A 24352-nucleotide genomic window follows, 5' to 3' on the forward strand; every position below is an offset into this window, starting at 1 on the left:
CCAACCCTGCGCCTGGATTCCGCGTGCCTGAGTCCATCTGACCGAGTTTTCCTGTGCTACCCCGCTCTGCCAGCTGCTGGTTTTGCCCCTCTTACCGGTCAGGCTGAAGAATTTGTTGTTATCAGACTTCCGAAAAGTTCAATTTTCTGTGTTCTGGCTGTGTTTTCTGTTGCTATTATTTAGTTGTCTCTAAACTTTGTTGTGTGAGGAAGCATGGTGTCTCCACCTATGCCTCTATCTTGGTGGAAGTCTACAGATAGGTATTATTAATGTTTGTTTAAACTCAGAAGGTATCAATGAGATGATAATACAATCCAGTAATCCCTGGCAGTAATTGTAAATTAATTAGTACTTTGGCATGCTCCACGCAAGTCTTCTTTTCAGATATTTTGCTCATTTGAGAATATGAACAAGTTCAAGTCCCCCCCTTTCCTTTCAATTTGGTATTTGTAAGACATGAGCCTCCTAACTTAAAAGTAATTGCCCGTTGTATCCGTGAAAATGGCTCTCTGCCGCAGTTGGAGAGCTGGATGCTGGTGGCTTAAGCACTGATAAACGAGATGGATTCCCCTTCAGAAGAAGTCCGGAGATGGGCAATTGCTGCCATTGCCCAGACATAGCATCGGAGGCTCAGGCTTGATCCTCAGGTGTTTTTTGCTGCCCTCATAAGGCTGCCTCATGGTTGTACGGTGGTTGCCACGGCTCTCAGCTTTACCTTCCAGGTCAGGGTAGGAGAAAGGCAAAAACAGCCACATCACCATATTTGTCTCTTTATCAGAAAAGCAAAACCATCCCCAGAAACCTCCACCGTGGACTTCCCCTTACATCTTGTTGGCAAGAACCAGGTCATATGATCAGCTCTGGTTATCAGGGAAAGTGGGGAGCAGGATTGTTAGGATTTGCTAGGATACCTTGTCTCCACTAACAAAATCCTTGTTCTGTTAGTGTGGAGGAGAAGGCATGGAATGAAAACTGGAGAGACAGCCAATGTCTACCAGACCCAACAGTTAGAATTTGGTGATCGACTTCTAAAAGATTTACAATCCAACATCTTGCTCTCAGGATGAGAAACCAGTTGGGGAGGAGCTTATTCACTAAAATTATGAGCAGCAGACTGGAGAAAAAATAAAAACACATAGACTGATAATAAGCATGAACACAGTTGAGCAATGTCTGAGTTGGGCAGAGAGCAGAGGGATTCAGACTTCTGTCCACCGTCTCTGCCCTTGGGCTGGCCCTTCTCAGTTGCAAGCAGATCACATCAGTAAAGACAAATGCTTAGAAAGCAGGGAGGTGATTGGCATGAAAACACTCTACAAATATAGAAAATAAGGGTGCTTGGCCATGCAAGGAGGGTGCCCAAGAAAGTTCAAGTCCATAAAAGGTTGTCTTGTGGAAGGATATAGTCTTCACAGATGGGGTGAAGGATAGGAAGTGATTTGGAGACAGAATTTAGCTCAATAGAGGAGGAAATTTCACGAGGAATAGGCTGCCTTGAGGGAGCGAGTTTCTGGAGGCTGGAGGGACAAATGGAAACCAGAAAAAAGACCAGAATCTGAGATTCCTGTTTCCTAAGTCCGTGGCGCATCATTCTACTCAGACACTTGCTTGGGCTACAACACGAATGAAAACCCTTGCCCGGGAGGTTGCCACCGTCAGCCAGGGAGATGTGATTCGGGGTATTGTGAAGAGCTGTTATCTCGACCGTAGTCACTCTAACGGCGGATGAGCGAAAGGAGCCCAAGAAGCTATTCTGCCAGCCAAGTCTGGAATGGCTTCTCAGAGATAATACTTGAACTGGGCCTTCAGACATTCAGGCCTTGAGTTGCCTTTGGGGATAGTATGGGCGGGAGGGATACAGTCACTTCCCATCGGTGAGGGCCCATCTGCCCCAACCTCAGTGCAGGAGAATGGGGGTGGTCCCTGGGTTGGGAAGCACATGTTTCTGCTACAGGACCCCTCAACCTGAGATGATCCTGCCCGTGGGACAGTGTATGGCCAGGTGAGGGGGGCTCAGCAAATGGAGCCAGCCTGAGCTCTGTCCTCTAAGAGCCCGTGAACAGAAGATCAGATATGAATAGAGACACAAGTGGGGGTGGCATGTGAAGTGCTGGGTGAGGGACGAAGCGCAGAGGGACAGGAGCGGCAGCCTCACCTGGCCTGCGGGAGCCACTTTCCAATTTGCAGAGTGTTTTCCCATTATCATGTCATCTGATTGTCACGAAAGGCATGTACAGTGAGCAGGGTCGGGGTTACCCTTGCCCTCTCCCCTGTACCTGATGGTGAAACCGAGGCTGCAAAACCCCTTGGGGGCGGAGACGGGCCTGGGCCCTGGGTCACTGGATCCCTTGCCCCACCAAGGGCCGTTCCAGCTCCTACGGAGGGAGAAGCAGACAGAAAGCAAGGGGAGCAAGCACATCTCACACCAGGTGTCAGTTTGCACATAATCAAAGCCCGCAGTTTGTTTTTTTAAACAAAATATTCTGGTAATCGATCCATTTATTGACTGGAGCCATTGACCACTGTGCCGTAACGATCTCGGGGAGGACATTTAGAGCTGAGTTTACGCTTGCTGTGTGCCCTGGGAGGTCAGACCCCGGACAGCAAAGAGCGTGGATGCTGGCTCTTTCATGGGGCAAATTACTAATTCTCTCTGAAAAAAATAGGGATAATAGAGATAAAACAGGGATTATATCACCTGCTTTACATGCTGTGGATTAAATAGGGCAATACATAGAGAAAGTCCTTTGTAAATTGGGCTGTTCACATGATCATTATTCATGTGATTTTCCAGAGAGATGTACACAGTGCTGGGGAAGAAAAATGGTGATGATGATGATAAAAATAGGTACAATTTCTTGAGTATCCACTGCATATCAGGTGCCGGGGCAGACCCCGGAGTAGGACGGAGTGTGAGGGGCGCTTAGTTCCGAGCCCTGGAAGGGGAACCCGGCTGGTGTGGGGGGAGGAAGGAGACACACCCATTGCCAAATGCATCCAGACTTTCTTGAACACCCACTAAGGGCAAGGTCTTGTATTAGGACAGAGAACATTCCAGATGGAGGCAGCAACAAGATGTGGCAACTGCCCATCGCCTTGTCTGGCTAAGGGATAAGTGCCTCTTTTTACTTTTTGTTGAGCGGTTTCCACTCTTGTTGACGGCTGCCTGGGCCAGGCAGGCTGGGTGGGAGGGGAGAGCTCATGAGTCGGCTCCTCTAGGAAAGTTGGTGAGGTGGGGCAGGGCCTCCCCTTGGACTCCACTGGCAGACCCTAGCGTGTAGTAGGTGCTCCAGAAATGGGGTCCTCACGTCCCTCATGAGTGAAGCTTGGCATTTTCACCCTTGGCCTCACCAGCTCTCCATGGGGAAGCAGAGCTTGGTGGACAGTTGGCTTCCCTTGGACGTGGGGGCCGTGGGAGCTGCTTTGTGGCTGTGTCACAGGATGGGGGCAGGAAAACTCTGCCAAACAGAACCTCTCCCCAGAAACCCTCAAGGGAGGACTCATGCTGCCTGCCTTTGTGTACTTGCTCCTTGTGACCTTCTGAAGGGCTGGGAGGGGCGAGGGGCAAATGTGAGCCAAAGTTGTACCAGTTCGTGTGTTTAGAGTTTGTGCCAGATAGGAGTCAGCTGTCCCCTTCGAGGTCCCAGGGAGTGATGGGAGTTGATTGACAGCCACATCTGCTAGGATGCTGGAGGGCAGCACTTCTCCAACTCTCGAGTGCATGTGTGTCACCTTCTTAAAGTGCTGACTCTGATTCCTTGGGGGCCAGGCCTGAGATTTTTGCATTTCTAACAAGCTCCTGGATGATGCTGATGCTGCTGGCCTTGGACACGCTTGGTCCAAGGAAGGAAGGCAGCCCTGGGTGCCCCACCCACATCTACTCAGATCCCTATGGCGTGCTGACCTGCCGGCCTGCCACCTTGTGACTGCAGCTCTGCCTGGGCTTTCTCTTGCCCACAAACCAGCTCAGCCAGGACCTAGGAAGTGCCAGTGACTGTGGGAGAGGTGGTCAAATGCCCAAAGGCCCTCATCTGCATCAGGGTAGCTGAGGCCTGTTCTGCACTGTCCTAGGGTCCCCAGTTGCCCAGCAGTAGCCTATTCTGGAGCACACTCATCACAGCCTGTCTTCCTGAGATGACCCCCCCCCAAAATCAACTTCCTGCCTCACGTCCTTGTCTCAGGGTCTGCTCCTGGAGAACCACTACAGAGGTGGTCACTTGCAATCCACTCTGACCCTTGAAGCAAGAGGGGAGTTCATTGGAAGCCTATCAGGAGGCCCGGGACCACCCTCAGAAGCCAGAGGAGACTGGGGGAGGTCCAGACTGGCCAGGTGCGGGAGATACAGGAACCAGGAGAGTCTGACCCAGGGCTGCCCACTCCCCTGCTCCTGAGGCCGCCACTGCTGGCCTCACCCATATCCACCCTCCCTCTGTTTTCATGCCATTTGATCCAGATTCAAAGCCACTTGGCTCTGCCTCTGTCACCAGTCCGTGCCTCCATCTCCAGAGGGTGGAGAGAAGGAGGACCTGGACACTTTGATACCCATAGTACAGGGTGGGCCGGGCCCTCCAGCAGGATGACCCACAACAGGAGAGTTCCCTTTAATTAGGAAGCAGGGTGGGAAAGGAGGCTGCAGATGAAAATGCTGAGCAGTGACTGGCTCCCCAAAAGACAAGTCCCCTGGGCAGTCTGCTGGGCGTGGTGTGCTCAGAGCTTCCTCCTTGCCCTCCTGGAGGAGGCAGTGGGCAGAGCCCTCACCTGGAAGCACGTGGATGGGCACCTCCCCCTGGAAGTTTCTTTAGGGCCATTAGCATTTGAAGAGCCATCCTGCCCATTCCCTAAACAGCAGTTTTACTTTCAGTTGTTCTCTGGTGCCAGGGAACTTCCTATCCTGGACTTGAATTGAGGAGCTGTACATCCTAACTGAGAAGCAGCCAGAAAATCACCCCTGGCACGAACGGGGTCTAAATCCTCCTCCCGTTACACTGTTCCTGCCTTCCTCTCTCCTCTCTCCAAGGGAGGCCGGGGCTGATAGGCCTTGCCAGGCCTGCCTGCCGGGATCGGGGAACAAACTAGGCCCAGCAGGAGGAGGTGCTGGGGAAGACGGGGCCCTGAGGTCATCCACTGACTAGGAAACGTGAAGTGTGGCCTTTGGGGAAAGGACTGGGGCTTGAAGTTAGCTGGTCAGGGCAGAGACCGAGGAGGTCACTGAGCTGTCTTCCTGTCAGGACGCCGGCTCCTGACCTTTCCTGTGTTTTAGGCAAGGCCCTTTCCAGGGCAGGGGAAGGAGGGCCATCCCGTTTTCTGGGTTAGTTTCCACTGCGGAGCTGATTTGGCGGGTTGCAGCCATCTCTTCTGGGCAGGCCACACAGGTCGGTGGCCAGCAGGAGCTGGCGTGCCGTGGATGAGGAGCCCAGCCCAGGTCCTGTCCACTCTGCCTGCTGGTGGGGGTGTCAGATGGTACAACGCCCGTGTAGACCGCAGGAGCTGGGGGTGGGCCCGGTTGCTTGAAGGTGGTGGGGACCCAGTAACAACACAGATCTCAAGGGCTGGGCCTCACTCCTGGAAATGGGTGTCGGTGTGCGGTGGCCACACTGCTTTTGCACCTGCTGCTGCGATACCTCTAGGCATTGGTTTTCCAGACGCGGCCAGAGCCCCCCGCATCCCCATCCTGTGGGGACCTTGTGTAGCAGGCCGACTCTCGATCTGCATCCTAGAATCGCAGAGGGTAGGATCCAGAAACTGACATTTGTAACGAGCGCCTACCCAGGTGCTTCTTTGGTGAAAGGTTCGGAAATCCTTGTTGTAGGTCTTCTGAGGCACGTGCCGGTGGCAGGTATCCTTTCCTCTCTCGGCCAGCTGCCTCAGCCCTCCCTGGGGGATTCACAGCAGTATGAAATCACACGTCTCCTTTCCCCAACACGAGGAGGGCGTGTGCTTCTGTCACCCCCTCCCTTTTAGAGACAGAAAGACTCGGAAGCTGAAGGTTGCTTGGGATGGATTTCAGGAGGACACTGAATCCGGAGAGGCAGGACCAGGCCCGGGGCAACTGAGATGGGCCATTGTTGTAGACACTTGTTTTAGGAATGTCCAGCCACCTGCCCTGAGGCTGGCCACGGGGCAGCTGTAAAAGGCGATCTGGGTGTGGCCGGGAAGGACTCAGCCAGTGCTGAAATCCCAAAGTCAGTGCTAATATCCCTGGTGATGCTGAACAACTCCTGAGACCTCCTCCCTTTTCTCCCCAACAGGTGTGCGCCTTGACCGAGTGCGTGGAGGCCGCCAGAAATACAAGCGACGGCTGGACTCAGAGAACAGCCCATACCTGAGCTTACAGATCTCCCCACCTGCTAAAAAGCCATGTGAGTGCCAGGGCAGTCCATGCCCCTGTCGCGAGCCCCTGTTGCCGGCACCTGTACTGGAACGGCTCGCACCCCTTGGGGAAATGCCATCTTCCCAGTGCTGGGTTTTGGGACAGTGTGGATCCTGGGGAGGTGGCATCAGTGCCTGGCATTGCGGTTGGGTACTTCAGAATGCTATCTTTCCATGTGGAACACCCCAGTATGTGGTTCTAAATGAAGCATGGTCCTAAGAGGGCCTGGGCCCCAGCACCCGGAACACGCCCCTCTAGCCACCCACTCAAAGCAGGTTCCTCTTGGGAGAATTCACCAGGGAGGGGAGATGACAGTTAGGTTCGACCTTCCTGGGTTCCTCTGTACCTGACTTTGCTTCCTGACCCAGCCCAGGCTGTGCCCCGACTCTGCCCCAGCCCCTCCCTCTTTCCAGGCATTTACTTTCCCACTTTGGTCTTCGCAGTGACCAAGATCGTCTCCTACCTGCTGGTGGCTGAGCCGGACAAGCTGTACGCCATGCCTCCCGCCGGCATGCCTGAGGGCGACATCAAGTCCCTGGCCACTCTCTGTGACCTGGCGGACAGAGAGCTCGTGGTCATCATCGGCTGGGCCAAGCACATCCCAGGTGAGTCGCACAGGCCCAGGGAGAAAATGTAGCCAGGGACTCCCAGCCGCTATCCCCGCAGCCGGCTGTGGTTCTGACACAGGGGACCCTGGGGCTCAGGGACCCTGTAAAATCTCGGCAAGCCCGTCGCCCTCTGGTTTCCTTTTCTCTCCTTGTGGGGTTGGAGGTGAGCAGGTGTTCGGAAGGTCCGGTAATGTTCCTCAACCGCCGGGGCCTTCGGAACTGGTTGTCATTCTAAGGGGTTGTGACTGCATCCGCAATAGGTGATATTCGAACAGCATGTTCTTTGAATTCGTGAAGACTAAGAAGTAGAGTTTTTCACGTGGATCTTATTGGAAATACACCGGAAAGCAGCAGAGAAGGTGGATCAGGGCCTCTACCTCCCTATTAGAGGCAGGTGGAGTGGAACAGTCCAGAACAGGGCTTGGGAATCAGATTGGAATTCAACTCACGACTGCTAGCTGTGTTCTGGGCCTGCAACTTGCTGGCTGTGTGACCCTGGGCCGGCCCACCCACTTCTGGTGGGCCGTGCCGCACGGAGAGGATGAGACGCGGGCATGCGCGTGAGCAGTAGGCATGTGCTGGCATCTGCGGCGTGCTCACTGTTGCCATGTGCCTGATCTCTAGGGGAGGCCTGTCTCCTTACATGGATTCTGTGGTTTTACGATGGCTTCTGGCACCCAAAGTGAACATGGCCATAGTGAACGTGGTTCAGGTGATAGGACTTTTCTTCATTGCGTGCGGCCCCCAACTCTCTTTTATCTTCTCCTGGATAAATGCCGCGGGATCCAATTTTTTATTTTGTTTTTGTAGACACTGATACCCACATATTTTATATAGCATAACTGTCGGAGACCTTTCTGAAGTCTCTGCTGTTTATTCCTGTGAGGTTCTAACAAACGTGGCTCGTAGTGAGGTGCAGACATCCTGTAATCCTCTGGCAGTGATTGACCGTGGACTTGGATTCTTACTAGCTATGTGGCATGGGGCACTTCATCTTCTTGTCTGTAGATCATTTTCTGGTTTGTGTGTGTGTCTGTCATGAGCTCTGAGTGATGAGCAGAGCATACGTGGTTACATAGCGAAGGTGTCCTAGACTCAAGTGCTGAGACCCACGGTGAGGAGAAAGCCCTCGGGTAGGACATGTGCACAGCTTACAGGGAGGAGCCTTCCCGCCGACAGGCTTGTAGAGGGAGCCCACATGGTCAGGGGCGGTGTCCGAGTGGCTTGGCTGGTGGAGTGTCTAGAATTCCCACACTGGGGAACTCCTGGTGGTCCCAAGGCACGACGTCAACACAGGGCTGGGATCCCAAGGCTCTGGGCTGCAGAGCCCTTACTAAGGAGCTCAGCCTCTTGGGATTACACACTCAGTAGTTTTTGAATCTGTCCTCTGCTGGTTCAGCACAGATGTGGGGTCAGGCCACTGCTTAAGACACCTCAGCCTGGATTGCTCCACTAACCCAGGGCCAAATCAGGCACAGCTCCCTGAGCCCCGCCCCTCATCACACACTCCCTTCAGAGTTGGCAGATACCGTATCCAAGCAATGGCTCAGGACTGGCTCCTGGTGGTCTCCCCAGGTCACTGCTTTCCCCTTCTGCCACCCCACCCCTGCCACACCTCCAAGAGGATAGGGTAGACCCAGAAGGCACTGTCTCCCCTGCCACCCATCCCCTGTCCCTTCCTGACTTCCCAGCTCCAACCCAGAGGGCACCGGGCAGAGCAGAATGGCTCCCGGGGACACAGGCCCTGGATTCGGGCAGCCCTGGGTTCTGATCCCAGCTGCCCTTCCTCGTATTGCACGACATTCATTTCTCTGAGCTTCAGTGTCCTCTCTTGTGAAATGACACTCAGAATAGAGCCCCCTCGCCGGAGCTCAGGGAGGAGGTGGCACACTTAGCCCAGGCCCCGCCTGTGGCAGGGATTGTGTGACCATTGTCACTGTTACTGACAGTGGTAAATGCCTCCTTTCACATCACCATTTCTCTCTGTCCCAAGCCAAATTCTTTTCTATTAAAAAATAAAGTAAACATAGAAGCTTACTTGTCTGCCTCAGACACTAATTTGCCTATTTTGCATAAAGGTGCATGCTGAATTATTTGGGCCTGACCTTCTAGTGTTTAAGGTAAAATTAATTAATAGAGTCTCCTGCCACTGCCCGTAAACCTCCTGTTAAGGGCGATGACACATCAAGGGCCTGATATATTTAAACTAATTGACTTAGTCCATCCCATCTTAGACTAGATGGGAAACTCACCTGCGGGCCTGCTCACCAACCCTTAGAAAGAAGAGAGCGGGCTGAGCAGGAAGGATGCACGTCTGGGTCCCACCCTGGGACTTGGGCTGGTTCCTGTCTGTCCTGGTTCCTGGACAGACAGAAGGACTGGCTCCTTATAACTGCTCAGGAATAGAGCTTTGAAGGGAGCCCAGGCCTCTGTCCTTCAGCAAAGGAAACCATATCTCAGGCCTCAGTATCCTCTAACCTCCAGTCTAGAGCCTGGCAGAGGGGGCTTCATAGTTGCCTCTGCATGCATTTATTGAGCATTAACTGTATGTAAGATCTCCTGTGGCTGATACAAAGAATTAGATTGATTTCTCTCCCAAGGATCCCATTTAGGAATAAGATGGATAATTTTAAAAAAAAAACTTGGTCATAGAAAATTTTGAACAAAGGTAGGTCAGCGAGTATAACGTACCTGTGTGTATCCATCACCCCAAGTCAACAGGTGATAACTGTTTCAGCTCTTCCCACCATGTCCCTCCTGTCTCCCATCCATGAGACAGACACTTAGCGCACAGCGAGAGGAACCCTGGGACAGTTTGAAGGCAGGCACAATGCCATGGGCTGCCAGGGGAGAGCGCAGAACCTGAGCTGGGCCTTCGGGGTTGAAGGGCAGAGGCCATGGGGGGAAGTCCAGAAGGGCGGCAGACGCTGTGAACACACTTTCACATACACAGAAGCTGGAGTATTCGTGTGGGCACCCAGCAGCCCACTCAGCCAGAGGAAGGGCCATTTCAGTACAAACTCACTCCCTGTTCTCTGCTCCCTTTTACCACAGTGCTGAACATATGGGGTGAGCCCTGTGGGGAACTGGGACTGACCGGGGTTTGCTCAGAATAACAGCCACTCTGTCGTTTCTGTCCGTCGGAAGTCCCGCTCGCCCAGTCGTTGATTTCCCAAGTGTTGAGCCATCCAGAGAACAAACCCAGGTCTTTAGATCATCCACCTCTTGCTTCTGGCGAGTGAGAGCTTAGACCAGGAGCCCTCAGCCTTAGGTAGACAGTGGGTGCCTCCCACTGAATTGCAGCCTCCAGATGTCATCAGCCCGTCATCCTCAGCCCAGGCGGCCTCCAGGCTGCCCCAGCCAGGGGCTCCTTCTCCTGCCGGCCCACGGGGAGTGGCCGGCGCCCCTGCCTGCTCCAGCCAACAGGTGCGTGGCGTCTGTGGGGCACCCCCAGAGGCCTCCCCACGCAGGCAGGGGCCCTCAGCGGCCCCGCTCCCAGGTAGCCGCTGGCTGGCTCACACAGGGGAGAGGATGCCAGCGGCCGATGAATTATGGGCTGCCGAGTGACAGCAGCTGTGTCTGGAGTGGCCTCAGATCCTATAATTACATCTCCCTTTATTACCTCTGCTAATGGCCCTCCAGGTCGACAGAAACGATAATAAATTAACAGATTATGAACTCCACTTGCCACAAATTATGTGCTCTTTTTTTTTTTTTTAACTCTAGGAGCTTGTGCTGTCAAATCGCTGGGGGAGGGGGAGCTGGGGAAGAGCTTGAATGGTGTTAGATCAGTCGGTGCAGGTAAAGCAACTTCCTGGGGGCAGCAGCGCTCAGGGTGGGGACCGGGGGAGAGAGGCCCGGGGCAGCCAGCTTCCGCAGCACCCGGAGGGGCTGCCGCCATGGGGGCTCAGCCAGCCCCGGGGACAGGGACAGCGCTGCACTCCGGGGGCACGGGCCACACCCAGCCTGTCCCGGCATCCTGCTCAGTCCCAGAGTTGCTAATTACTTGATGGAGGAGGAGAAGACCCCAGCACAGAAAACAAGTGGAGGTGCTTTGTGAAGGGCAGGGAGGAATGGCTCAGCCCCTGTGTTTGGTTTCAGTAAGAGAAGGAACTCGAGCTTCCAGTAAAGTCGTCCGATGTGGCAGAGGGTAGAAGTTACGAGTTCCAAACCTCTCGTGTTGCTCGTGCATCCTTCTGGGAGTGTCCTGGACACACACACCACGGTGTGCACACGTGTGTGCGTCCCCATCCCCTCCGGGGATTGCGCTCTGACACTGCTGTACACCCTGCGTCTTTCAATAAATTATACCCAACAGTAGCACTCACCACGTGCGGAGCAGTGTTCTGAGAATTCCGCACCTCAGCCCATCTAATTCAAACGGCCCCATGAGGCCAGTACTGTTCCTATTCCTCGTTTACTGGTGAAGAAACTGAGGCACCGAGAGCTGGGCGGCCAGTGGCGGGCAGGGCTGGGGCTCCAACAGGCAGCGGGCTCTGGCCTCTGTGGCTTCGCACCTGCCCCGCCCCTGTGCTCTGAGCATCTTCCGCATCCACACTCATTGCACCTCATTCTTTCCAAAGGCCTCTACTGTGCCATTCATTTAATAACAATCACATTGGTAGAACAGTGGCATGCATTGCGTTCTTTACATTTTGTTTGTTTCCTGCTTTGGGCCATTTCGAATGGATCCAGCACACACCTTTGCCCATTTATCTTTTCGTATGTAAGCATACTTTTCTCTCTAGGAGAAACTCTCAGCTGTGGAATTGCTAGATTCCAGGGAGCATAACTTCCATTTTGGGCCTGATTTGATTTTAGCTTTGGACACCTTAAACACAGACAGGTTCACAAGCCAAAAACAGACAAAAATATATACACATGGAAGTCTCGTCTCCCTCCCTATCCCCTCCCCCTTCTTCCTCCTAGAGGTAACGGTTTTCAGTTCTCATTTTTCCTCCTAGTGCTTCTCGTGTCAAACAGTAGAAAAGGTCAGACATTTCCTGCCTCCTCGCTCCAATGGGAGCTGCCTATGAGCGCTGTCCAGTACTTGGCAGTGGGCATTTGGATTTTCAAAGCTATTTCCAGCTCCCCTGGAAGATGGTCTAGGAGGAAGAGAGAAGGCAGGGGCTGGATCCGGTACTCAGACCAGCCTGGCAGGGAGGCCTGGACACAGACCTCAGGGGCATATCCCCTAGTGGTAGTACAAAGCTCTCCGAGCAGCGGTCTCCCCCCTCTCCCCCCCCCCCGCTTGCCCTGCCCCTGCCCCCAAAGGGCAGGCCTGTCTCTGACCCAAAGGCAGCTAAATCCACAGTCTTATCTAAAGGACAAGGGGGGACTAACCAAGTTCTTTTGACACATTTTCTCATCACCTAGGAGTCAAGGCCCGGTGGCATTTGTCCGTTCTCTCCTCTGTGACCTGAATGTTTGTGGGGCACCTCCTTTGCACCAGGGTGGGGACTCGGCAGCAGGGGCAGCAGTGGGGCGGGAAGAGGGCAGGGAGCTCAGCCGCAGAGGCTCCTTCTCTGTGAAGCCTCCCCGGACTCTCCTTCTGGCCACGCCCCCACTGTGCCCTCTCGGAGCTCCGCCTTCCTCCTGTCGTAACTTCACGGCGACACGTGGTGCCTGGTGTGCCTTTCCCTCTTGCCTGTGAGCTCTCGAAGGCAGGCCTGTTCTGGTTTGAGCTCACCACCTGTCCCCAGTATCTTGCCAAGGGCCTGGCACTGAGTAGGTGCTCAGTAAATGGTTGTTGAATGAATGAAGGGGCCAAAGCACACTATTCACCCTCTTCCAGGGACTGCGCCTGCATGGTTAGCCTCACAGCGCCTTTTCTCCTCTGTTTGCAGAAGCCTGGATCTTACCTCACCCCCCCTCTCTGCCACTCCAATTCAACTGTCTACTAATTTCCCCCATCCACCCCCGCCATCTTTCCCCTCATTCCGGCTGCTCTCAGACCGCCGCCCTCCCATGGTGCTGTCCCACACTCCCCTACACACACACACACACAGACCCTCCTCATGGGCTGGCTGATTGGTATCTGTTAATTAATGTCGCCCAAGGCTTCTCGTGCTCAGAAGCCTGATAAGGGAAATTGGCTGTCCATTTCTATCTATCTTTTATTACCTCCTGGCTCTCCCCACAACCACAGGCAGCCACACGCGGTCCCCCATTCTGGGATCTGGACAGCGTGCGTGCACCTGGCCCTCTGAGCTCCGGCCTGTCCCCTGAGAGGGTGCATCAGCCAGGCTTACCCCCGTTGTCCGTGTCATCGATCTAACTCTTTCATCCGTCCCCACCAGATGCCAGCATCCAGGTATCTCTCCAAGGCCCGGGCTGTGCAAATCGGGCCTGGGGACAGCAGTGATTGGACAAACAGGGAAAGAGTGCCCTGCCAAGGAAAGGGGGCTCCAGCCCCAGGAGTGGGCCCTGCAGATGGACCCTCACCTACCAGTTGGAAGACAGGGAGGGACAGCGGTTTTTAGAGACAAAGGACAGTAGACAAGGGTGGGATAGAGTCTGTCTCCATGGAAGCCCAAAGCAGTAGGCCAGTCCAAAGGGGAGGAGAGAGCCGTACCAATAATATGCTAACCACGCCAGTAATAGTAGCGACCACTGCAACCACCACCACCACCACCGTCTGGCTCGGCTTTGCTGAGCAGCCCCTGCAAGCAGGGATCAGCGCTCAGTGCTTCCGCTCATCCTCATCTGTGTCCTCACCCCGCCCGCTGCACCTGGTGGGGTTAGAGTCTCAGTCGGCAATGAGTGACGGGTCCTACGTAAGCAAAACAGCTTTTCTTTATTTCAGGAAGTCCCTGAATCTCCATTGCCGTGACACAAGGTGCACATGGCTTTGCGGATACTTCTCCTTCTTTCACTATATCCGGCACGGTCAGTGCTGGAACCAAGCACTGAAGTCACCACCTGTGTTTAGTGACCAGCCCTTTGAAAAGTGTTTTCTCTCTCTCTCCCCCTCCCTCCCTCCTTTCTTCCTATCTCCCTCTTTCTGTTTATCAAGATGTTAATTGACTTTGCACAGAATGCAGCTCCAATATATCACTCTCGTTTTGCAGATGTAGGCTCTCATCTCATCCCTAACAATAACAGTAAAAGCTCCATAACTGGGTGGCATGTTCTATCCCCACTGGTGCCTTTAGACCTCACAGCGATGCTCTGAAGCCACTGTAATGATGGCCACGGTCACAGCCATTTCATAGACGAGGAAGCTAAGGTTTGAAGAACCTGTGCGGCTTTCCCAAGGTCGGCCCACAGCCCATACAAGGGCAGTCAGGATGCAAGCTCGGCCACCTTTAGAACGCACTGGACAAGACAGTGTCAGGATTCTGAGGCCATCCCTACACCCAGCCTTCTTTCACTCCTGGAGTCGGCCTCCTTGCCCGAAGAGAGGGGGCGTCCCGTGAGTCCCGGCTCACAGAATGCAGGACTGCTGGGTCATCGTTAAATGGAGAGTAATGGCCCGGGCAGCAGGGGTCTGACCCCAGGGAGGACAGGCTGCCCGGTGACAAAGTGCCCCCTGACCCTGGGGTCTCCTGACCACTTTGTAGCCCCAGGCTGTGGCCACAGGAGGTCACTGGCCAGGAACAGCTGAGTCCTCGTTCCTGGTTGGGCCCCTGGGTCTCTGCACAGCTGAGACTCTGCACCCAGGATCAAGCATCACTCTAAAACACCAGAACCTCCCCTGGCTTTTAAGGGGGGAGCCTGGAAACTCCCCATACTGGAGGGGACCTGGACTGCCCCCTCCTAATTCTACTATGAATTCAATGACTCCTTAAATTACGAATGCATTAAACTAATCACAAAGCCTCGCCAGACTTTCAAAAAATACCAGAGAACAGTGATAATGATAATAACAAGTCAAACAGCTTCTCCAGAACTTTGAAAAGCACCAGAGAACTAACAGTAATAATGGTGATAACAAGCGTCCACATTGACTGAGCTTTCATTAGGTCAGTCTTTCCCATGAAATCCACATCCGACTCATTCTCCAAGGGAGGGACAATGAGTCCCGAAGGTGCGGGGGGCACAGGCAGGGTCTGGAGGTGCCTGGACACCCCCATACTCATCCTGCCCTCCAGCTGGCCCCAGGAGGAGCCCTGGCCCACCATGTGGCCCTGGCTGCCCTCCTCGCCCCTCTTCCCACAGGCTTCTCCAGCCTCTCTCTAGGGGACCAGATGAGCCTGCTGCAGAGCGCGTGGATGGAGATCCTCATCCTGGGCATCGTGTACCGCTCCCTGCCCTATGACGACAAGCTGGTGTACGCGGAGGACTACATCATGGACGAGGAGCACTCCCGCCTCACGGGGCTTCTGGAGCTCTACCGGGCCATCCTGCAGCTGGTGCGCAGGTACAAGAAGCTCAAGGTGGAGAAGGAGGAGTTTGTGACGCTCAAGGCCCTGGCCCTGGCCAACTCAGGTAATAGGGGCCTGGGACCTGTGTGTCTGGGGAGGTGAGGGGGGCTTTGAGACATCTACTCAGCCTATCAGTGGGACGGTGTGAAGATACCGGAGCTTCTTGTCACCAAAGATTGTACAAGACGGGGCCTGGGGTTATAAGGACGGTGATGAAGGTCAGCTTGGGGTGAGCATTTCCTAAGCCCCTAGTTGCAGGGTGCCCTGCTGGGCCCTTGATCCCCAGGCCGGCACACTGGTTAAGGACCCAAATTTCAGAGCTGGTTCCTGAGAGTCAAATCCTTTTTCTTTCACTCGGGCAGGTGGCTTCACTCTGTGCCTCAGTTTCTTCATCAGTTAAATGGGGACAATAAGCAGTTCCCTACCCCACAAGACTATGGAAGGTGTTTGTTTGTATAGAATTATATTGCGCTGACAACATTCCTGGCCCATAATAAGTACTCAACCTGTTAAATAAATTTAGCTGTGAAGTTATTTCATGCTCACAGCTATGCTAGGAGCAAAGTTCTTACCATTTTAAACCCATGTTACAGATGTGGAAACTGAGGCTTAGAAAGATGAAGCGAGTTGTCCAGGGCCACACAGACTGAGGAGTGAAACCAAGGTTGCGTGATTCCAAAATTACCCTGGGTTTATGCCTGTTCCTTGAATCTCACAACCAAATTGCACAGGCCCAAGACAGAATACCTTCCTCACTGAGTTGCTTAGGGTCTGGCATTCAGAAGGAGGCCTTGCTCCATTTCTTTAACTCCCAGCAGCTTCTGGGAGAGGGGCTGACATAGGGGAATGAGCCTAAATCTAATCTAATCTGTGTCTGCACTTGGTGTCCGCCATATGCAGGGTTCCCTGCTGGGACGCACTAGGAAGAGACAGGCACGGTTCTTGTCCCAAAGACAGTGTCAGCGTGCGCACACACACACCCACACAGGTTCTGCTGCAAGACGGCACATTGACCTAACTGTTCAAGTCTGAGTCAGATCGACTCAAGTTCAAATTCTAGCTCTGATCCATGGTAGCAGTGTGACCTTGGACAATGCAACCATGTTCCATAGCTCTGTCCTTGTATGTGACATGGGGCTATCCCAGTACCTCCTCTGAGCGCTTTTGTACCAAATGATCAACTGAAGACAAAGCGCTTAGCCAGTGCCTGGCTGAGAGGAAATGTTCCATAAATATTTGTTATTATCATTATTATTAGTATTGGAGGAAACAAAGTGTTACCAGCACGCGGAAGAGGGGGGGCTGGCTCCCAGGTGGAGGCTGTACAAATGGAGCAGCCAGCTAGTGTGCTTGATACTGCTGCACTTTTCCTGAAAGTCCCATATCCCAGGAAACCTTGGTCCCTGGCTCACCGAGTCGGTTGGTCCCTCTAACAAAGGGCTTCATAGAGCACACAGAGGTGCTGCTGGTGCCCATCAGATCCCCTTTCCTGGGTCAGTGCTCCTGAGCCCCAGCTGCTGACTTTTGCAGCTGAGAGCTCACAGTTGCCCCCTACACCAGAGACCCCATCACTTGCCTGGCCAGGAGGTTACCTGCCCCACCCACCCCCTGGCACCTTTGGCCCATGGTGGACCTGCACAGGGGAGCAAAGGGCAGAATTCCTGGCAGGGAGGGGTCAGCTGGAAGGCAAGGCTGCATCCTTACTTTGCAGGCTCCCACCCTTGCCCGGTCCTGTCCCCCTCTCTTCTGTTCTCCTGAAAGCATGCCCTCTACAAACCCCATGGCCAAACCCCTGTCTCAGTTCCTGCTTCTGGGGAAGCATTTAGTAATGAACTACTGCAAAATAATAACTAACATGTTGCACACTTCCATAGAGATGACGTATTTATACCCTGAGATGCCCACAATGCAATGCGCGTTTTGTTGGAGAACGCCCGTGCTGTTGGGGCTTTTAGTGCAGTTTGAGATGGACGGAGTGAGCAGGCGGCACCTAGAGCTCCACGCACCGCTCCACCCCCGTGCAGCCTCCCCTGTGCAGCCTCTCCTGTGAGGACCGTCTTGCATCCGTGTGGTAATTTGCTGCGATGAATGAGCCAATATTGATACGTTATTATTAACAACAGTCCATAGTTGCCATCAGGGCTTTTACTCTGTGCGGCGTACGCCTCTAGAGGTTTTGGCAGATGTGTGACGACAGTGCTCCATCGTGACACACCACACGGAGCAGCTGCACGACCCTCACAATCCCCTCTGCTCGCCTCTTCAGAGGACAGCACCTGAAGCGGCATTGCAGAGGGGCCGGCAGTTTGGAGGGACGTGACAGGAAGGGGGACCCAGTGAAAGCTGAGGACCCCGGGTGGCCAGGTGAGACAGCAAGACTGGCAGCCTCGGGGGGCCCGTGCTCGATTCTGGGTTCCCCGACCTCTTCACACCAGACCCTGAGCTCAAGCTCACCCCGCTGGGAGCAGAGAGTGAAGGAAGGGAAGCCACTCCACTGTCACCTTCATCCCCCCTCAGCGCTGTTCAGAAGGCTCTTCAGCCAGGCCAGCTGCCCTTGCCTTGGTCTCAGCACATACGGACACATACAGACGTATAGACAAGCATGAACACACACAGATACTCACACATGCACACGTGTACTAATATACACATACACTCACGGATAGGCACCACGTCACCTGGAGACCGATGGTGGCTTGGTGACGTGAGCCTATCAGGGCCTTCCTCTAGCACCAAGCTTGGCCTAAAAAACATGCTTGGTTGTGTGAGATAAGTTCTAGGAGTCTGGACTTTTGCCCTGGTGGCCTCTTCCAAGCCATCCTGCCTCTCACCTGCAGGTTCAAGTAGCTCAGGGCAGAGGAGTTTGTGATGCTCGAGGCCTGGGCTGCACAGTGGAACAGCCGGCGGCAGGCAGAAGCGGGGAAAGGACAGGCCTGTTTGGGGTTAGGCTAGAACAGCAGTGTGGGGTCCTAGAGGCTCCCGGGCTGGGAAGGGATTGTAATGGGGCCAGCATAGGAAACCATGGAAGATAGGGCAGGGGCCCCTGTCCCCAGCAGTAAGGTAGAAAAGTCACCCAGGCAGACAGAGCGTGTTAGGAGCCCAGGATCATTGCCGTGGGTCTGGTGGCTGCCCCAGTGAGTACCACCGCTGAGGCTGAGAGGACGGGCCGGGCCCACTCAGATGCGGTTCAGGGGGCTAACAATCACATCTGAGATGGGCTGCGGCCCCACAGCCTGCCCCCCAGGGAGTCTGCCGGCCGACTTTCACCCCTGTGCCTCTCCAAGGCTCCCTGACAGCAGAAAAAAAATCATAGCCATTGATTTTGTAATTAACAGTTTATCAATGCCATCGATACAGACGCACGCTGATGGATTGCAAAGAAATTAATCTTGCAATGTTATTTTATTTCATTTTTGGTCGAAAGCAGCTGCCAATTTCAGCCTCCTTGGGGAGGGTGGGGGGCTGGGGAGAAGAAGCTGGCAGGAGGCAGGGAGTCTGGGTGGCCAGGCACCTTACAGGCACATCTTACATTCACACTCTGTGAACAGTTTGGAGAGTAGGAATGGAGCCAGGCCTCCCTGCAACTGGCAAAGAAGGAGTTCTTGCTACCTCGGCAACCAGGAGCCGAATCGCAGGGAGGGGTCCTGAGTTGGGGAGAGTAACATCCCAGCCCTGCAAGGGTTCTCACCCCCCAGTGGGAGTCCTCTCAACATGGGAATGATAATGCTCATTAGGTGCCTGCTTCCTGCCTGTGCTCTTTCATTCAACCCTCACCTCCACTCTGAGCTGCGCACTCCCACGTGCTCCATTTCGAAGACCGAGAGCCCAGGTAACGTGGCCAAAGGCACTCAGCAGCTGAGACTCCAGAGTCTCATCTGCCTCGTCCTACTGCTGTCCTCCCAAGAGAAAGGGGCAGGGCTCTTGAAGGCACAAGCAGAGAGTGGACCCAGGAGGTCAGGGATGGTCATTGGTGCAGCTGCCCTTGGCGGTCTGGTATCTAAACCAACCCAACTTCTCTGCTCTTTTGAGTGATTTGGGACACTTGCCCAGTCTTCCTTGGAGACCCACTCAGAGCTTCAAGCTGACTTGACTCACATGTGTCCGCCCCCGACCTTTGGCAGGCACTGGACACTGCAGTCCAGGTGGCACTTTGGGGAATGGTCATCCTCCCCGAGGCCAGGGAATGGGTTCCAGGAGATTCCCTTTGCTTCAGCTCAGACCCAACTGTAACCCAGCTGTCGGCACCTCCTGCCCTGCGAAGATTTTGGTAAATTGCGTTTAAACCCCTAATCCATGGTCTGAGTCCAAAGATCTCCCCAGGATTTTAGATCACAAGGGTCCCTGCCAAGAGCTACCTTCATCACTGTATCCAGCCGTGTGTCCATGTGTCCAGCCATGCTGTCTCAGTACCCCCCTGTGTTCCCCACCATGGGGCACCCAGACACATAGCCTCCCTCTGGATCTGTGTCTGTATTCTCTAGCCAGCATTTTGTGGGGCTAGCGATTGCAGTGAAGGCCTGAGCCGGTGCCTGGCAGCAGCAGCAATAGTAGTGATGATGGTGATGGTGGTGGTGATGGTGGTGATGGTGGTGGTGATGGTGGTGGTGGTAATGGTTGTAATGGTGGTGGTGGTGGTGGTAGTGGTGATGGTGATGATGGTGGTGGTGATGTGGTGATGGAGATGATGGTGGCGGTAGTGGCAGTAGTGGTAATGATGATGGTGGTAGTGGTATTGATGGTGGTGGTGGTAATGATGGTGATGGAGATGGTAGTGGTGATGATGATGGTAGTGGTGGTGGTGATACTGATGATGCTAGTTATGGTGGTGATACCACTGGGCATTTACTTTGTACTGTTTTAAGCCCTTGATCTGTATTAATTCATTTAAACTCTTGAGATAGGTATGGCTATTATCTCATTTCACAAAAGATGGAGATGGGGCACAGGGAAGTTAAATAACTTGCCTAATAGCAAGTGAGAGATGCAGGATGCCACCCCCACCAGTCTGGCTCCAGAGCCCATGCAGTACCTGCAGGGCACTTACAGGTCTGCTCATGTTCAAACCCTTCAGGGTTTCCACTTCTGTCTCTTGGCAGTTTCTCAAGAAATGTCCTCCATAGATAGAGATCTCTCACTCCCTGGGTCTAACCCCCCAGCTCTGCCATTGGCCTCTGTGACCTCAGACTGGCAGCCCGAGCTCTCTGAGCCTTGGTTTCTCTCTCTCTAAAGTGGGGACTTGGACAGCTCCGAAGCAGAGCCAAGGACCCTGGCGGCCCCCAGCCCCATGGCACTGCTCTCCACCCAGGGCCCCTGATGCTCACCCTTGTGCCCGCAGATTCCATGTACATCGAAGACCTGGAGGCAGTCCAGAAGCTGCAGGACCTGCTGCACGAGGCGCTGCAGGACTACGAGCTGAGCCAGCGCCATGCAGAGCCACGGAGGACGGGCCAGCTGCTGCTGACGCTGCCCCTGCTGAGGCAGACGGCCGCCAAGGCTGTGCAGCACTTCTACAGCATCAAACTGCAGGGAAAGGTGCCCATGCACAAACTCTTCCTGGAGATGCTGGAGGCCAAGGTCTGACGGCCTAGGACACAGACAGACTCCCACCTGTGGACAGACAAATGGATGGCCCAATGCAGAGACCTCCACAGCCACCAGCCTCGCCCTTCCAGCCCTGTGTCATGGCCATGGGCAGCCTCAGAAGAAGGGGCTTCTTGCCTCCAGGCTGTGTGCAGAGTCCTGGGTGCTGTGAGGCAGGGGAACGGGGATGGGGGGCGGGGCGTGGGGCTCATCTGAAACTGGCTTTTTCTTTGGTATGTTTTTCCTTCCCCATGGGCAGTGCTGATGCCTGGACCAGAGCTGACTTCCCTGAGACTGGAGACCACTGAGGAAGGGCCCCCTCTCCCCACCAGACCACCAAGAGGCAGCTCGAATAGTTCCCGGCCCTACCCCCACCAACCTCCCCCACCCCTGGCCTGGCTAGGGCCCAGAACTCAGGCACACTCAGGTTGGGTACCACCTGGCAGTGTTCCTTCGCAGAGGGCAGGTGCTCCCTCCCAGAAGCCCCGCCTACTCTGTGGTTCCCGTGGTCCCTCAAGAGGCCCTGTGCCTTCGACAGTCCCGCCGGCCCCACCTTCCACACTTTGCCTCAGCTCCGCACACACCCAGCTCCTGGGGGGCTCACCATCAGGAGAGTAGCTGCAAGAGCTCGCACATTTTCATGGGCACCCCAGCGCTCAGTGCCCCCCATCTGCCTGTCCTCCTCTTCCTCTTCACCCCCAAGAGACCCCCTGCTACTTCCTGCCCCTCCCTCAGAGCTCACTCAGACTGTGCTTCTGCCAGCCGCTGTGGCCAGGGGCTGTAGCTAGAGTAGTGCTCGCCCACAGAGGAGCTCCCCGACGCCCCCCTTTCCCCGTGTTCTCCCCTCCTTCTGCCAGCCTTCGGGTCAGGTCCAGAGCATGTGGTCTGTGCGAAGTGGAGGATCTGGAGGGCCCTGGCCCCGTCTGGGGCACCTGGGCACTAGGATTCCAGGCTGGGAGGATCTGGGCAGAGTGAGGGGAGGCCCAAACCAATCTCTGCTGAGCACAGAAAAGCCCAGAAGCAGATGAGCAGACAGGGGAAGCCTGAAGACGGGGAGCTCAGTGGAGGCCGCCGGCCTCTCTGACCCTTCCTGCTTCCACGAGCAGCGGACACCTGGACAACCCTCCCTGCATGGTTCGCACAGGTGGCCTAGGGCAACTTAGAGGCTCTCCCAAGAATGGAAGATGCCCTTCCCAGCAGCCAATTTCTAGAGCAAGCATCAGAGCCACCCCACCTGGGACATTTTTCGCCTGGGATATATGCACACCCTTTCTAACCCAACCTCCCATCACCTGGAGAGGTAGGCAGATCCCCACCACCCTCACCAGGACACCAGGGGGCCAGGGGCCCTCTTCCACAGCCTCCTGGGCTTTCCAAGGCTGGTAGCTGTTGCTGGCTCCGCCTCCCTGTCTCTCCAGACAGACACCAGCAGCTGCAGAGTGGCTGGCTGATGTCCTCACATAGGAAATAGCAAGGGTCCCAGTGATGTGTGCCCCCTCCCCTTTGGCTCTGGGGAAGCCAAGGCCACAGTCACTTGATAGTGACTGAAATAGCATTGGAATTATGATCGATCCAGGATGCTCCATCCCTAGCTCTGTGTGGGTCCCCATTATCCTTGGTCTGGGAGGGCACCTCCTCAGCATCAAGGAACTGGGACAAAGCCCAAATCCAACCTAACCGTGAGTGGTTGAGCCCAGGGTCTGAACCGGAGAACTCTCGGTGAGAGAACCCGAGGCCTGCCTCTCCCCGGGCTGCCTGCTGCAGGTGGTGGGGAGGGGGTGGCGTCTCATACCTGGGCGCCCCGCTCGGTGCAGTGTCACTTTCTGCTGAAGCATGAGGACCACGTGGCAGGGCTTGTGTCCGCTGGCATTTGCAGTCCATCTTTTCCAAGAAAAGCCTCTCTGGCTGCCGGTGAGACGCTGGCCTGGAGCGGGCAGGTGTTCTGTACACCAGGCAGCTGTGCCTTGCTGCACCCGGCGTCAGGGTCCCTTTCTAGCAGCAGGCACGGAGGGGGAGGGCCTGAGAGCTTGGTGCCAATAAGGTGGATGCTGCTGATGCTTCGACTCTTAAAAAGGCTCCTAGAGCAACAGGAAGTGTATCTGTAACAACGGGAATGGCACTCGGTGGGAGAGGTCTGAGCCCGTGTGGGAGCCACAGATGGTCGGAGAGCCTGTGTAGGGGCCAACGCCTTGGAAGCCTCTCCAGCTGCGGGGCCTCCCTGGGAGGAGGGTGGCCCTGGCTCAGTGTGGGGGATGGTGAAGTAAGGAGAGGTTAGGATACCCCATCCCCCCTAAAAAACAGGAGAGAACTCAAGTTTTACCCTCAAATCTGCTGTTCCTGGAAAATCTGTAAAGCGGAAATAGCCCTTCTCAGTTGTATTCTCATGATACAGGTTACTGAAATGAACCAAGAAATAAAGTACAAATACGACCGTGGAGAAGGTGGTTGTGGCTGGGTTTTGTTTGGTCCCCATGTCCCCACCCTTGCTAAAGCTTCCAGACTGGTTTTGCCACACTTGAACCTTGAAAAGAGGCGCCCAGGTTTTGTGCACAGGAAACCTCGGCTGCCTCCCAGGGCACAAGGGAAGAGCCCAGTAGGAGGCTCTCAAAACCAGAGTGGGGTGCGGGGTGGGTGGCCATGACGAGGGCTTAGAGGAGCAGGAATCTGCATGCACCCGAGTGTCGGGGGCCACCCTCCCCTCCAGCCGCTCCCCTCCCCGTGCAGATGGAAGAAGTGCCAGGGCAGGGGGCAGGGGCAGCCTGGGGGAGGGGTGGCCCACCTATAGCAGGAAGACAGGGGGCCCTGCCCACGGAACAGCACCAAAGAAAAGCACTATGTGGAAAGATTGTTTTATTTTCTAATAATGGTAATGTGGCTGGAATGGCTTCTTAAATGTATATATTTTTAAAAATGGCAGCCCCTCATTGCATCACCCACCTGTACGGATTTCTTCCTCTGTTTGTGTCTCCCAGAGACCTCCATGTAAACGTACCACCCGAGGATTCTCTGGTCCTGCTCCCGTGTATCTGGAATCTAATAAATAAGAAACGGCCTGTCGGAGAATTTCTTCACACATTCTCTCTCAGGCTGGCTGCCCCCTGGTCTCAGGCCCACGCTGGGAGAGGCCGTGGGGGGAGCCAGCCCGGCCCCAGTTCCCTGGGCATTCAAGCGCGCTCAGCAGCAACACTCAGAAATGCAAATGGAGAAGTAGGATCCTGGTCTGAGAAACCCAGTCCTGCCTTTTGTACTTGGAACAGTAGTGGTGAGGCACTCTGTTCTCTTCATTACTGTCATGGACGTGGAACATCAAATGTATGGGAACCTAAAGCACTTCATTAGCCATTCCAACTCCAGTGTCTGGCGGCCGGAAGCCTGCCTTCTTTTTTTACCAGAGATGCGGGGACTGGTCTGTAGAGGACTTTTTCCTA

At 54.7% G+C, this 24352-nt stretch overlaps 1 protein-coding gene across 12 annotated transcripts in view; it reads left to right on the forward strand.

Annotated features, from left to right (window-relative positions):
• The window catches only part of ESRRB (estrogen related receptor beta), a 172645-nt gene extending 148669 nt beyond the window's left edge, over window positions 1-23976 (forward strand). For all 12 annotated transcript variants that reach the window (XM_053673351.1, XM_053673353.1, XM_053673350.1 and 9 more), the window contains 4 exons: window positions 6249-6359; window positions 6814-6975; window positions 15139-15408; window positions 20680-23976. In XM_053673351.1, the coding sequence (XP_053529326.1) occupies window positions 6249-6359; window positions 6814-6975; window positions 15139-15408; window positions 20680-20924 (788 nt within the window). In that variant the 3' untranslated portion in view covers window positions 20925-23976. The remainder of the gene's footprint in view (window positions 1-6248; window positions 6360-6813; window positions 6976-15138; window positions 15409-20679) is intronic.
• Window positions 23977-24352: the final 376 nt, after the last annotated feature.

Source organism: Artibeus jamaicensis, unplaced genomic scaffold, assembly GCF_021234435.1.
Source record: "Artibeus jamaicensis isolate MK-2021 breed Jamaican fruit bat unplaced genomic scaffold, CSHL_Jam_final contig_851, whole genome shotgun sequence".
Lineage (NCBI taxonomy): Eukaryota > Metazoa > Chordata > Mammalia > Chiroptera > Phyllostomidae > Artibeus > Artibeus jamaicensis.